Here is a 15,823-nt window from a genome sequence, read left to right as displayed (position 1 = left end):
CAGAAAAGTCAGCTCCTCTGTGTTGATCCAACTGTGCTGACTGAATGTCCATTTTGGCAGGATATGCTATTGCCCAAGCTGACAGGGAATCTGAGAGAGGGTCTCAAAAAGGGTGAATTATACACATGACCAAAGCACAGCATCCAGAGCCTTAAAAAACTATATACATCTATGTCTGAGAGCATTCCCTCAGCCATCACTGCCTGACTCTAAAGAAAACCACTATCTCCTAACTAGTTCTCGTGCCTCACTGCCCTAGTCTCCTACAACAGTGAGAGAACTCCCAGTGAAATGTTAACTCTTTCAAGTAGAATGACTTCCTAGCCTATTTAGAATCGTATCCAGAATTCCTGTCAATAGATGCTTCACTACAAATATCACCTTCCAAATGGCTCATTGTTCATCACTTCAGCCTCTGTGGCTTTTTTTTTTCTCTCTGGAAAAGGCTCCTTACCCAGATGACAGAATTCCTTCTGACCTTCTGCGAGGATTACCTAAAAGGCCACTACCTGAATCTGGATAGGCTTCTCCTGATATTCTCCACAAAATGGCTACCTATATGTATCACACTTGATCAACCTCCCTCAAACAGAATTTTCACCTTAGAAGATACTAACATATTCACTATTGTTCTTTGTCATCACTCTACTATAAATCCCATAGGACAAGATAGGACCACTTGGTCTCAAATTGTAAACATCAGAGATGGTTAATTGTTTGTCATGAAAGGCCATCTTGGGCTTAGTATGATGCTGAGCAATGTTACTGGCTTCCAACCCACTACATGACCTTAGGCCACACTACCCCCACCCACCACCATGTTGTGACAGCCAAAAATGTCTTCAGCCATTGCCAAATGTCCCCTGGAAGGCAAAAATTATCCCTGGCTGAGAACCACCACTTTCATTGGAATTTGTGAACCTAAGGGTGAAGATATTTTACAACTTTGGACACATGTTGCTAGGAAAATACCTGAGCGTACAGTGAAGTTAACTCTTCATTGCTTTCCACTGCTTCTCTCTAACCCTGTTGAACCTATCTTTTCCTTCTCCTACCAGGCACATTAAACACAACATGAACAAGGATTTTCTAAGACATGAGTATGGACCAGGTACCTCTACCTCCTCTGCCCACACTCTTGACAGTTTCCTTCAAAGATCCAACAGCACAGAATTTTGGGAAACTTTATGTCACCCCAAAAGTAAGGTCTACTGTGTGCACAACAAAGCATATACCTAAAGTAGTGACATATTCTTTCTGGTACAAGTGGATATGGCAATTGGCTGGGGTGATAGCTCAGTTGGTTAAAGGCTTACTTTGCAAGCAAGAAAACCTGACTTCAATCCATAGAATCCAGAAAAAAAGCCAGATATAGATGCTTGCACGTGTAATCAGACAGATAGATTTCTAAGGCTTACAAGTCAGTCAGTCTAGCTCACTTAGTGAGCATAAGACCAGTGAAAGTCTCTAACATACATACATACGTACACACATACACACACACACACACACACACACAGAGACAGACAGACAGATAGATAGATATAAACAATGGTTGACGGTATCTGAGGAATGGCACCCCAGGGTTGTTCTCTGACTTTCCATATACATATACACATATGTGCACTTACACATCCATGAGAACACCTCACATACACACAAACAAAAGAAAAACAATTAAAAGCAACAAAGTATAGTACCTGTTCTACAGTAGACATTGACCTAAGTATCTGTACCTTCTTACTGAATCCTCAAAAGCTCCTAGAAAGCAAATATAGAAGAGGAAACAGTATCAGAAAGCCCACAGCATACAGGAGAGCCAGAAGTATGTCAAGGCTGTCCAATGTCTACAATCAGTCCACACAGTTAGTGATACAATATAAGGTTAGTATTCAGTCTGCTTCTGGCCACCCATTCAAATGCTAATTAAAAAATACAAAAAGTGTGTAATATAATATTCATAGGCTCATCTCCAAAACATTAAAAAAGAATGCTGATATTTTAAAGGTCCAAATATCAAATTGGCCCTCTATTCACAAAATTCTCTTTTCTTACCAATCCTGTCATATAACCAGACAGCACTTCAACTTTCCTAAAACAAATAGAAATATGAGTGAGTCATCCTACAAGATCAGTGGCTCTGAGTGAAAAAGTTAGCTGCCTAAGTAATGATTACCAGGTTGTTGCATAGTATTGTTCTCCTCTTATAGTTGGCAAAGCTCCTAAGCAATAGTAACATGTGGCTTCTTGGCAACTTGCCCTGACAATTTTATGGACATTCTGAGAAACCCCCAAATCCTTTTGCTTGGTCAGAGGTTGCCAAGTCTAATCTACATAGTCTTATCTCTCCAACTACAAAGTCAAGGTAGCTATCTGAATTTTAAAGTGATTTACCCTTAAAAATTGCTTGTAAAAACTTTATTAGCTATAGCCATCAGAAAATAGACTCTTCCTATTTCATGTGTAAAATTCCATGATTTTAGTAAATTTAGTGAGTTGTACAACACGTATTTCAATTTTAGGACATTATCCAATGAGATAGCTCTTGCCTTTTGCCAATCCATCTCTTCTCACTTCTAGACCCAGCACCACTAATCCATTTTCGACCTTTATAGATTTATATTTTCTGGACATGGTAGTAATCAGATCATACTATCTGTTGTCTTTGCCTCATTGTTTCACTAAGAATCATGTTTCTGAAGTTTGTTCAATAATTTCCCTTTTCATGTAAAAACTATCCTGTACTTGGAACTATACCCCACTATTTCAAGCGGTATTGGAAAAGCATCAGAAGTTTTCTGTGGCTCACTGTGGAATGAATCTTTTATGATATATCTAGGCTGATGAGGGTTAAATATAGGAGCATAAACACTCATTTAGCAACAGGGTAGGTGGCAGGAATATTCTAGGGCAATCTGCCCATTCTAAACCAAATCTCCATTATTTTAGGAGCTGCATTTTGGCTTGCTGATGTCTGTGATCTTCCTAAAAGTATATGCAAGCTTCCACATGCTGACACCTTTATCTGAACATAGAGTGTTCACATCCGATTTCCCAAGCTCCATAATTTCAAAATCCATGACACCTCAAAGCAAGACTCTTTGGTTCTAAAAAAGTCATTAACATAGAAAAGAAAACACTGGTAGAAATACTGGTGAAATCCAAATGTCTAGAATTTCCTATCAGCAATCTGGATCAAGATTGGCTTCTCAGTTTCAACAAAGCTATGATGATAATATGATAATATTAGAAGTTAACAATGGGGGAGCTACCCAAATTTTACAACTCTTCAATAACTCTGAAACATTGCTAAATAGAAGTACATTAAAACAAATAAACTAAAGGGCGTTATTTTTACCCTACATTTAGAAAACATCATCTCCCTTCTAAGGCAAACATGAATCAAAAAAGAAAAAGAAAAAGGGGAGGGAGGGAGGGAGAGAGGGAGGGAGGGAGAGAGAGAGAGAGAGAGAGAGAGAGAGAGAGAGAGCGAGCGAGCGAGCAGGCACACAGGAGCATTACAATTATAGTACTTCATCATAAGTATCACAGACAAACAAAATGGTTAAAAATAAGGGAAGGGGCTGGAGAGATGGCTCAGTGGTTAATAACACTAGCTGCTCTTCCAGAGGTCCTGAGTTCAATTCCCAGCAACCACATGGTGCCTCACAACCATCTATAATGAGATCTGGTGCCCTCTTCTGGCCTGCAGGGATATATGCATACATATATACATACAGGCAGAATATTGTATACATAATAAATAAATAAATCTAAAAAAAAATAAGGGAAATAAGTGTCCGTGTATGTGTTTAATGACAGCCTATGGATCTAATAGGAATGCACCTTTAATCCCAGCACTTGGGAGACAGAGGCCAGCCTGGTATACAGAGCTAGTTCCAGGATAGCCAGGGCTGCAAAGAAAACTTACACTGAAAAACCATTTTTTAAAAAAATGCCATGAAGAAAACTACAGGTGACATTGGGTAGAAAACATAAATGAATATACATTTGTATAATATAAAAACAGATACTCAAGTTTAACTGACTTAAAAGGGAAGGAGACATGTATAATTTTATGTAAGAAAAAGTACTGAGGGTAGATAGCCCAGAGGTGTAATTGATCTATCCACACACCTTAGCAAGGGAATAGTCTTTCTGTTCCCCCAACTCATAACCAGCTCCTTCCTAGCACAATGGCAGCAGTACAGCTGCTTATACCCGAAAAGACATTATTTAACTCCACATCAACTTATGGGGGTGAAGACCTGCTCTTCAACCATTCCTGCCCTATACCTCCTAGCTCAGCTCAACTGGAAAGATCTGGATCATGGAATCCTGTATCAACCAATTGTAGACTTCTATGCTAAATGTCTTAATTCACTGTCAGGCACTATTAATATTTAGGGATGGATCACTTTTGTTATGAAGACTATCTTATACATTGTAGGTAGTCCTTTGTGTAGAAATACCTAGCACCCTCCTTGGCCTCTACCTAATATATGTCTTCCCCCTGTTGTAGCAGCTAAAATGTCTCCAAATACTGTCAGATATCCTGTGGAGGATAGAGCCTCCCCATTTGAGACCTAGTATGTGAGAACAACTAGAATTTTATCAATAACTACAGATGGATCCCATCCCAGGTCAAGAAAAGGAGAATACCCAGCAGTGGTGGTGCACGCCTGTAATCCCAGCACTTGGGAGGTAGAGGCAGGTGGATCTCTGTGAGTTCGAGGCCAGTCTGGTCTACAGAGCTAGTCCAGGATAGGCTCCAAAGCTACACAGAAAAACCCTGTCTCGAAACGCCCCCCCAAAAAGGAGAGGCTATTCTAACAAAATATAGGCACTGACATCTTTATAAGGAGGAATTCTCCTTGAGTACACTAGAACATATGAGAAAAACTCGATGAAATATAGAAATGTAAAATTACCATTACAAGTCAGTAAAACTTGTCCCCATATACATGATTACTTTGAGCATTTATGGAAAACATGTATATGTCAGGTACTGTGTAGACAATTCAGAATAAAGTATGTTTGAGTTAAAAGAGAATTTTTAAAAACTAGATTTTTGCTTAGTTCCTTCAATCCCCAATTTCCTTCTCCTAACTTTTTATTTTGAAAAAAATCCATAGGAGTATTACAAAGAATTATCCAGGAACAACCCTATAAGACATCTATGAGATGATACACATGAAAAACTGATTAGTTGTTGACTGGCTTTGGGGGAGATAGGGAGTGACTGCTAATGAACATGTAGAATTAAATAGTGGTGATGGTTGACAGCCTCATGAATATACCAAAGCCACTAAGTTGTACCCCTTTAAAATGGATTATCTTATTGTATGTGAATTTAATCCCAAAGCTTTAAAATTAAGCAATAGATATTAATCAAAAGGCAAATTGAGTCAACTCCACACTCTAAGACAAAGAGTTTTAAAACACAGAAATATCCACGAGGTTACATGGCCAAGCTCCAGGTAGGAGTTCTGTCACCTGATAGGAATGAGGCTGGTACTTTGGTGCTGCTCAGGATGTGCTGTTTGTCTCAGTGGCCCACCCACTAACACTGCACAACTAGCCACCTGGGGGTGGTACAGATAGCCTGACTGCACTCCTAGTTCTTTGCATTAACATTCCTCTCATCTCCTTCCCACTCATCCCCTGAGCCCCTTCCATTTAAAGACATAGAGCATTTTCCAGATGAAAAACACTGGGGATCCCACAGACCCATAAGCAGGCTTTTGAGATGTGTATGCTTGCTCTGCATTTCCAGACCTGAACAGAGGAAGAAACAATGCTCTGGCTGCTTTTCTGTGCACTGAAGTGGGGGACTCCATGGCTCAGAGCATCTTAAGTAGCCGATACCACACATCTGTACATACACACACTCAGACATTCAACACAGGGAACCATCACGGCCCCAGGTTGCTCCAAACAATTGAAGTGTAAATACATTCATTTTCCTTTGTGCCACTGTATATATGTATATACCATAAATACTTATCAGTTGAGATTACCCTCAGAATGCAGACTAACATATATTCCCAAAGTTTCACGTGCTGGTTCAAGGCTTCTCAGATGCTCGTGGTTAACTTCTGTTCTTCATGAAAATATAGAAACCAGCCGGGTGGTGGTGGCGCACACCTTTAATCCCAGCACTTGGGAGGCAGAGGCAGGCGGATCTCTGTGAGTTCAAGGCCAGCCTGGTCTACAAAGAGAGTTCCAGGAAAGGCGCAAAGCTACACAGAGAAACCCTGTCTCAAATAACCAAAAGAAGAAAAAGAAAATATAGAAACCAGTCCTCAATAGTCTTACCTGATTACCTATAGTACCACAGGAACTACCAATCTGCTTGAATTAAAATGCAGTCACCAAGGCCTTGTAACCAAGGGATACTGCCTTCCTGACAAAGCCAAATAATAATGTCTAAAAACATTTCTGATATCTGAATTAGCATCTAGATCTAGTGAAGAGAAACCTGAAATAATACCCATCCTATGCTACCAACTCCCAACAAAAAACTATCTGCCCCCAAATACAAAGACTGTCATAGCAGAGAAACCCTGGTCTAGTAACACTTTCATGGTCTGGATACCTTTAAGGACTGAGCTGCACAGTCATTTGAATGACCCAACAGGCTTCTCTCTTCTATCTATATTATTGAATATACAAAATGGTAAGAATGAAGGCTTCCAATAATAGGTAAAAGTCCTTCATATTGGCTCAGAGTGCCTCAGCTCTGGCAGTAGTAAGATTGTAGTAAGAAGACTGAGATCGCTGATCATTTCACTGGCTATACCTTAAAGCATTATCAAAATCCTCTGCACTTCTTGTTTTCCTCCCAAATTCTCCAACATAAACCTTGCCCCTTCTAGCCCTAGTGTCCCAGATCTCTCTAGTGCAGGCCCATCATAATCTGAGAAAACCTCCAAGTCTCTATTGCTGCCAGTTTCCAACTTTCCCACCATTCCTACTTGATCAGCTCAGCAGAGGACAGGATATAGTACTTATAAGTCTCAACATAAGACTCCACACTCAAGCCACAAGAAAGGTGGATCTTAGAGCAGAGCTGCAAGAAAATGCATAGCACCTGCTTCATTGGCATGTGACAAATGAGAGGCTGTTAATAAAGACAGCAAGCTGACCTGGTGCTTCTATTCTTCCCAGGACACAATACATGGGAGTATGGTAGTTATGTCTATTGATAGTGAGATAAACTGCCAAAAACCAAAGGGCTTCAATCAACACACATGTATTATATCTCATAGGTTCAGCCTCAGTTTCACTGTACTAAAGTCAAGGTGTCTACAGGGCTAAATCCCTTTTTGCAGGCTCCAGGAAAGCATCCTTCTATTTGTCCTTTTCAGTTTCTAAAGGCTATCTGCATTCCTTGGTTCATGGCTACGTGACTTCAACCTTTGCTTCCACTGCCATATCTTCATCTCTGTCTCTCATCTTCATCTTCCTGCTCTCTCTAGTAAGCCCCATTGTGATACTGGACCCACCCAGATAAGGCAGGACCATTTCCCTATCACAGAATCCTTAACTTAATTGTATCTGCAAAACCTATCTTGCCATGGAGGGTAACTTATTAACAGGGAATAAGACATTAATATATCTGTCTTTCTTTAAGGGTCCATGATATTGCAGAGGGGAATAAACATCAAACAACAATGAATTCGAGATAAAAGAACCAGTGGGTCCAAAACAGTACAAAGGGCCTAAAATTTAGCCTACTCAGGGGATGGTCAAATACATGGTCCCTCATTGGCTGTGAGAAGGAGGTCTCTGAGTCAACCACCCATTGGCCTCAGTTTTATCATGTGTCCATCTACACTTCATGCCCCATGATTGGCTTCTGATAAAATCATACATGCAAATGCTTTGAACATAATACAAGATATATGATATGTCTACATTATCTACAGAGCCAGGGGCTGGGGTTTGACTCAATGATAGGGTGCTTGCCTGACACTGACAAAGCCCTGAGATCTGTCTCCAGCAGTGAGAAAAAAAGGCATGTAATCACAATGGAGAGAAACCTTACCGTATGATGAAGTCTTAATGAAACAGACATGAGTGCATCAAGGACAGTATCAGCCTCACAAAGGCAGGGTCCTTTCTGATATCACTTACTAGAGTACCAAACCTTGGAAAAATGCTGAAGCGAGAGAGGCTGTGCAACATACCCTGTTGAACAAATGAACAACTGAATGAACAGAGGTGGGATATTTAAAATGGGTGTGGACTGGATGGCTGAATTGCATGCTAGAAAAAGCAATAGGTCAAGGGTCAGGAGAGCCCATGGCCTTTTAACTATGGGCAGAACACACCACTTAGCTGGGCTCTCAACTGTGAAGAGAGAAGTTTGAACAATATGTTCCTAGCTTTTCTGGCCCCAAGACTGTGGTGATCTCAGCTAGGAATGGTCTGGCCCCAATCTTCAGCCCTTTACATACATACAATCTCTGGGCCAGTCATATGAACTCATTCTCTCACTTGTTTGGAACACACTCAACACTTCCTCATCTCCAGCATTTTTCTCATGGGCCTCTTTATCTTGCTTGGTTCTATAAGCATTTTAATATCTTGCCCCAAGACATTGATAGACAAGGATAAAAACCAGTCCATGTTCAAGAAAGCTCTCCTAGCAGGGTGAGACTGTTAAATATTTTTCTCCCTCCAGTCGTGGAAATAGAGGTCAGTACCAGGCTGATTTCTCCAGGTTCTATGACTCAAACACATCATTAATATGATCTTATCATAAAATTCTGGGAAGTATCTTCATCAATAAGTTCGTATCATGAAGTTCTTGAGGGTAACCAAGAGCAGTAGCATCAAACTGCAAAAGTGTTTTTTGGGAGGGAGTATGGAAATCCACTGGCCAATAATTAAAAAGAGGTGATCCATACCTGGCACTAGACTATTTGTTTGATAGTCTATGGTATCTAGGAGAGGCCTTGCACCCTGCAATCCCCATTATAAGGTAACTCCGTTTGTTTTAGGAAGTTTCTACAGTAGTAGGCTTCCAAAGGGCTTTCATGTTGTTATCCCTCCCCATACTCCCTCCTCTACTCTGCACTGCCAACCCCCAATTCATTTAATCATTCCTACTCCATATTTTCCTTTCCCTCTTCATACCACCTGTGTTCAATCCCCTTCCTCTGAAATCTCTATGACCCCTTACTAGTTTCCTAGTTTCAACTGTAAGCCCTGCAAAGTATGCCCACTGGTATATTATGGAAGTAACCAATCACCTTCTTGTTGGATTTAAAGCCCATTCCACAAAATGGAACTCATGTCTGATACTGTTAACTCGACCAAAAACTTGTGGCTTACCAGATCATAGGCCTTAGGGGAGAACCTATTACTATTACTCTGTTGAATTGACATAGCATTAAACTTTCCCCTAAGTTCTTATCTATATACCTATAGCTTAAGAGATCTCTCATGTGTCATCAGAGACACTTTCTTTTGCAGTAGACAGTAATTTGTACAGAGACCCACAACTGGTTAACGTACAGAGAATAAGAGACTCCTAGACATGACATGGCCACAGGGCCATTGCACACCTGAACTCACGGCAGCTGTGACTGCCTATGTAAGACCTGCACAAGGATCAAGCCAACCAAAATCTTTGCATGGATTGGGGGGGAGCTCTTGATGTCCCACCCCTGTTGGAAATTGATGGCTATAGAGAAAGTATGTTTTCTCCAGGAATAAAATCCCTGAATAGTCACCCATGCCCTGGGAGATGATGATCCTATACTCATGCAAATACAGGCAGCATTAAGTAGACTCAGTGAGTTTCAAATAGAGAGAACAGATGAAATTGGAAGGGGAAAGTGGTGAGGAAAATAGGGGAGGAATTAGAAGGAAAGAATCAAGATAGATCTGGTCTAAATACATTACATATATGTATGAAATTCTCAAAAATATATAAGATAAATAATAGTGTAAGTTTAAAAAAAAAGAAACCCCTCCCTCCTTCTCTTGGAAGTTATTTTCACCCGAGGAACTGAATTAATTATGGCATATCCCATGACCTTTATCACTTTTGTTTGTTTTATGTTTGTCATCTATTCCTGACCCCCAAAAACCCGTGTCTCCATGTACAGTCCCAGCAAGAGAGGTTAAGAATCTTCATAAATATTTCTTTGTTTTATTAGATTTAGATGGAGACAATTGATTTCTATAGAATTTAACTTTACTTTTATTCCATTAGATTAAATTTATTGGAAAGTCAAACAACATCAGCAGAAGGCCCTGGGCAAGAAGCCAAAAGTCCTATCTCAGGCTTACCAGGTGACCCTGTCATGTCACTTGACCCTCCGTTTCCTGAAGTGAACCTAACAGGGACTGTGATACACATTATTTCTACTTCCCAAATCAGAGTGAAAGGAAGGAGAAGGAAACTTGGAAACTTCTAAACATCCAAGAGCTATTTTTGGAAATCAATGGCTTTTCCATTTACTTTTCTTGGAGAAAAAAAAGAAAGAAAGGAAGAAAAAGAAAGATATTAGACTGAAAAGTGGTAGTTGACATCTAAATGGATACAAAAGGAAGATTCTTCCCAGGGCCTGACCCCTGATGGCTTTTAAAGCCAGAAACTCCCTCAGGTTCATACAAACACTATCTATAATCTTAAAGAATGAAAAATGGAAAAATCATTAAGTTGTTTATCGGAAAGCTCAACTTAGACAGTTCACATAACCCAGAAATAGACTCTGTGAGGTAAATATAGTCAAGCTCCTATTAATTAATACTGAATAGTGGTTCCAAGAAGGTAGCAGTGTTATCTGGCTCTGTTATAGAAGGCTCCAACTTAGCAAATACCAGAGCCAAGACTGTTTTCTCCTTAAGGCAAAAGTTTAGAGTCAAATACTTCCATGTCTTGGGCATATAATAAATTTTGTGTGTCCTTTTCCTGTGCAAAAAAAGAAAGAAGAAGAAAAAGAAAAGGCCTGCTCAAGGGACTTTTAATATACCACAGAATTCTTACATATGGCAACAGGTCAAATCCCATCTAGTAAACAAATGGCCCTCAGCTCTCATGCCATGACATAATCATAGCAGTCAACCATTATTTACACTCAATTCTGATCTCAAATATGATTTCACGGTGCTTTATTTTTAATTTGAAGAGAGGAATGTGCCAAAATGTGCATGTGGAGGTCAGTGAACAACTCTGGGGAATCAATTCCCTCCTTCTACCACATGAGTCCTGGGAAGGTAGCTGAGGTCATCAGGTTTGGCATCAGACACCTTTAGCCACTAAGCTGTCTTGTGGCACTCAAATGTGATTTTGCCCACTGTCCTTCATTTCCAGTAATATACAACTACCACTAGGCAAAAGAAATAGAACGTCTAATTTCAACTACTGGATCTTTGAACAGCGTAATTCAAGAGAACTGTGTAGGAAGCACATGCACACACAACTGTTAAAGGCACTAAATATTTTTTTTTAATTTTGTGCTATATTTTCTAAGTATAAGATTTATAATTATTTTCTATAAGAAATAAGTTTCTAGCCAGGTCGTGGTGGTGCATTCCTTTGATCCCAGCATTCGTGAGGCAGGCAAATATCTGTGAGTTTGAATCCAGCCTGGTCTACAGAGTGAGTTCGAGGACAGCCAGCTACACAGAGAAACCCTGTCTCAAAAAAAAGAAAGAAAAAAAAAGAAAAGAAAGAAGGAAGAACTTTCTATTAGGTGGTTAGTGTACACTAAGATAATATATGCAGAATATATGTAAGTCACACATGATTTATTCAAGTGAACTTCAAGTGATAGAAACAGCAAAATGATTTCACATTTATGGATACATTAAGCTGACTATGGAAATCATATAAACAGTACCAATCTATGAAAAAAATGAATTTAAATCCAAGGATAGTTCACAGTTTAACTAAAAAGTTCTGTTGATAAAATAGAGACACTTTTTCATGGACATTTGTAGCCAAATCAATAAAGATGTTTCTTTACAATTGCATGCTCTTCATTACTTTAGAAAAATTAGAGGTCCAATAATTCAGCAATAATTTGAACTGGAAATATCTAATGTTATTAAACATAACACTAAATGGAATTACTTTAACATTCTAGAAGAGTATACTTCATGCTATTAAGGATTTTAATAATTACATATGAAATAATGTTCAAAGTCAACAACAATTTTCATCTACCACATTCATTTATTCCTCCACAACTTTATTGTCTTTAAAAAGCTTGTTTTTCCCTTGCCTCTCCTGTCATTTCTGTTTGGAAGCTATATGAAGAAAGTTTCTTGAACACCATTTTCTCATCCTTTGAATGAAACAAGATTCATAATCTGTCAGACGTACATGGAGAAAACATGGTGTTCTGATATGCAGTCTTGTTCATATAATAAAAGTTAATTACAACCTTAAAGGATTCCTAGCCACCTATAAAAATTGGCAACCTTGTGTTTTCAAAGAGGAAGAATGACTAGCACACCCTTCAGCAGGCTCCACTGAAATGTTTGTGGCTTGCTGAACATTCCATACATATTTCGTGCAAGGTATTATGGGAGCTGAAGTTCAAGCTGTCCCCAGCTGAATTTTCACTCACTAAAAAAACAATGTCTCAGAAAAGTACACACATGTTTTTACTTTACAAAAAATGTAAAATATCCACTTTTGTTCATTCAATCAGCACTTAGCACTTAGAAAGGGGACTTTAAAAACCTGTAACCTAAGTAATGTCTTAAAAAGGGTAAAAAATGTTATTCAGGAGCAAAACAGATTTATGGAGAGAGAATTCTACAGAGATGAAGATCCTACAGGATGATTCCTGTAGGTCCTATGCATCTATGTTGCTGGCTATACCGTTAAAATAAAATATTTACACTTAGTGTTTTTGTTATAAATCTCTTTTGCAGAACAGCCACAATTGTTATAATATCCTTATAAAGTAGGGTTTAGCTTTTTCTAAGCAAAACACCTTTTTTTTTAGACCAAGTCCTCCTATGCACCCCAGACTTGCCTTGAACTCTTGATCCCCCTGCCTCAGCCTCCCAAGGGATTACAGACATGTGCTACCATGCTCTGCTTTAAACACTATTTAATTGGTTCATTTTCCAGTTGTTTAGGATTTTAACAGAAATACAACACAAAAGATCACCACATTTCAAGCAGTTCTACCAATTTCAGAATCATCCAAGGTTTGATTAAACAGATGTGGTTCTCACATTTGGTTAAAATTATATGTCATCCGATTTTCAAAATAAGCATTTTTGAACCCACAAAACTGAAATTGGACTTATGTAGGTTTCTGTATCCAGAGGTCTGCAAAGGTTAGAGGGAATGTTCAGGAACCACTATTGTTTAGATTTGCTTTGCTCTATCTAAACCCATAGAAATCTTCAAAAAAGCTAGCAGTTTCCCTCCTCAAAAGTTTATTTTCAAATGACAGTGCCATGCAGGCTGCCTTTCCTGTGTAGGTGGGAGGAAGCAGGCACAATGTCACCACACCGGCCTTTTCAAGTCTTGAAATCACTAGGAAGCCTACAGTATTTCCTTTTTGGCATTCAGGCCAGGGTGGAGAGAACTTGCTCCAGAGAGGACAAGATATCAGATAACTAGTGGAAACACTTGGTTTCAACAGAATTCCCATTTACACACACACACACACACACACACACACACACACACACACACTCCTCCAAAAGCAGCTGACCCAATGGATGCAGGAGAAACGTTATTACATGACATTAATTAAATGAAATCTGGTAGTGCTTTTGGAAGAATCTGTTTTTACTTGATCAGATTTATTTACATGAACTGGACAACTTGGTGCCCTGTGCATATCATGCACAAAAAGGAAACTTAAATTCAACTCTTGTTTTTCACTTATTCCAAAAGCATATGGGACTAATCATATCCCATTCTGGCCACAGTACACAAGGCTATTTCAAACAGAATTTTAACTCACTTGATTTTAAAGGCACTAGAGCACCAAAAAAGTTTAGCAACAGCCTCTCCTAACTCCAGAAGGGTTGGGAATACTTTTAATGCCTGTCTGGCACCAGGCTTTGGATGAAAACCAGGCTGAGCCCTCCAGGCAGGGCACTCATTCCCTCATTCTCAAAACTGGCGCACAGGTTTGTGATCTAAGGTGACAGCGCATCTTACATCTGCCAGGAGTTGGGAATCCCTGTTCCGCCAAAGCCGGGGTGGTGGGCCGCCAAAGGCCGGGGGTATGGATGGGTGAGGCCACACAGCAGAAAAAGGAAAAGAGGGCCATCCGTCAGACTCCAGAGAGGAAATTCCAGGGGCCCAGCTCCAATGCCCTAGACAGCGGGTGACATGAGGGAATCGATTGTGTCCACACCGCGACAAGGGGCTGGGAGGAGATAGGAGCTTCTCGTTCTGGAGACTCCAGAGCGGTCACCTTCATCCTCGGCCAGAGTACTGAGAGAAGGGATGTGTGGCTGGAGAAGCTCAAATCCCATCTCAACACCACGGATACAGGAACTTCTCCCAGACCTAGAGGCCTCCCGTACTCCATCCTGTCTCTGGGCCCAAAGGTTGGAATCGCTACAACCATAGCCAGGACTGAGGCAGTCCTGGGAATAGAGGCACTCGAATCCCCATCTCAGCACCTATCCTGATCCAGGGGACCCAGGGACAGGGGCACCCAGAACGTTTCTGGCTGTTCCACATTAGGCTGGACATATCGCCAGCACATCCTCTGTGGTGGCACCTTCACCCAGTTCCGCGGCCCCGGGGTTGGCCCACTTACCGGTCGCGGGGATCAATCCACGACGTCTGGCGCGTGTTATGGTCGATGTAGAAGACGCGGCCGTCGTAGTCGCGCGCCTCCTCCCAGCCTGCGGGCAGCGGCAGCTCAGAGCTCTCACGGGCCCGCGGCTGCGGCGGTACCGAGGGCACCGCCGAGGGTGCGGGGACCACGACGGGGGGAGCTGGCGGTGGCGGCTCCCGCTGGGGTTGAGCAGGAGGCGGTGGCTCTCGCTGGGCCTCCCGCGACTGTCCCCGCCGTCGCCGCCGGCCGCCGCTCAACCAAGGCATGACGGCTCGGGGCCCGCCGCCGCCCGGCCGCCCCGCGCGCGCCGCCTCCTCCGCCAGCACTAAGGCCGGGCGCCCGGGGCGCGGGGGCGGCTGCGGGGAGCCGCCCGCCGCACCCGGCGCATCCTCTGCTGGGCGCCCTCGCACCGGCACCCAACAAGCTTCGTGAGCCGCTAGCTGCGCTGCCCCTTCCCCTGCGATGGCCCAGGTCGCTGCCACGCGCGGAGTCACAGTCCCAAAACCGAAGCCGCGGCCACCGATATTGGCCGCTCCTCCACTCCAGGGGCCAGTCCGGCCATCTTCGCTCCACACAGCCGGGTCGAAAGGGCGGGGCGTTCCCACGCCCCACCCCTTCCAGGATCGCCCCGCCCCTCCTTGCTGCTCTTCTATCAATCTCCCTTCCAGGCTCCACCTCTGCCCCCGGCCTCGGCTTCCCCCCCCCCCGCCCCTTACTCCGCCTCTCCCTTCTCCCCCTTCCCCTCGCGGCTCCTCCTCCATTTCCCTCTCGAGCTCCACCTCTGTTCTCAGCAACTCGGCCCGCCCTTCGTCCCCTCAGGCGGCTCCTCCTCTGCCTGCCTTCTTAGGTTCCACGCGCTCCTCCTTCTTCCCCTCCCTCTTCACACCACCTCCCCCGGCCTCGGGAATCCGCACCCGGCCCTGGACAGGCGCCGCCACGTCAATCCGCCCCCGGGCCACCTCTGAGAGAAAGGAGGGCCTGGAGGACCGAACTGCACCCGGACGCAGCCTGCTCAGGACTGACTCCTGGAGAGGGCA

The 15,823-nt window shown here is 42.3% G+C and overlaps 1 protein-coding gene across 2 annotated transcripts in view; it reads right to left on the bottom strand.

Moving 5' to 3' along the window:
• Positions 1 to 15,413, bottom strand: part of Wwc3 (WWC family member 3) — a 105,403-nt gene extending 89,990 nt beyond the window's left edge. The window contains exon 1 of one of the 2 annotated variants that reach the window (XM_036174244.1): positions 14,766 to 15,413. In XM_036174244.1, the coding sequence (XP_036030137.1) occupies positions 14,766 to 15,052 (287 nt within the window). In that variant the 5' untranslated portion in view covers positions 15,053 to 15,413. The remainder of the gene's footprint in view (positions 1 to 14,765) is intronic. The other variant, XM_036174243.1, reaches the window with a different exon arrangement.
• Between the last annotated feature and the right edge of the window lie 410 nt (positions 15,414 to 15,823).

The sequence above is a fragment of the Onychomys torridus genome, chromosome X (genome assembly GCF_903995425.1).
Source record: "Onychomys torridus chromosome X, mOncTor1.1, whole genome shotgun sequence".
Classification (NCBI taxonomy): domain Eukaryota; kingdom Metazoa; phylum Chordata; class Mammalia; order Rodentia; family Cricetidae; genus Onychomys; species Onychomys torridus.
Note: the sequence above shows the minus strand (reverse complement) of the source record. Positions and strands in the feature narration are given on the sequence as shown.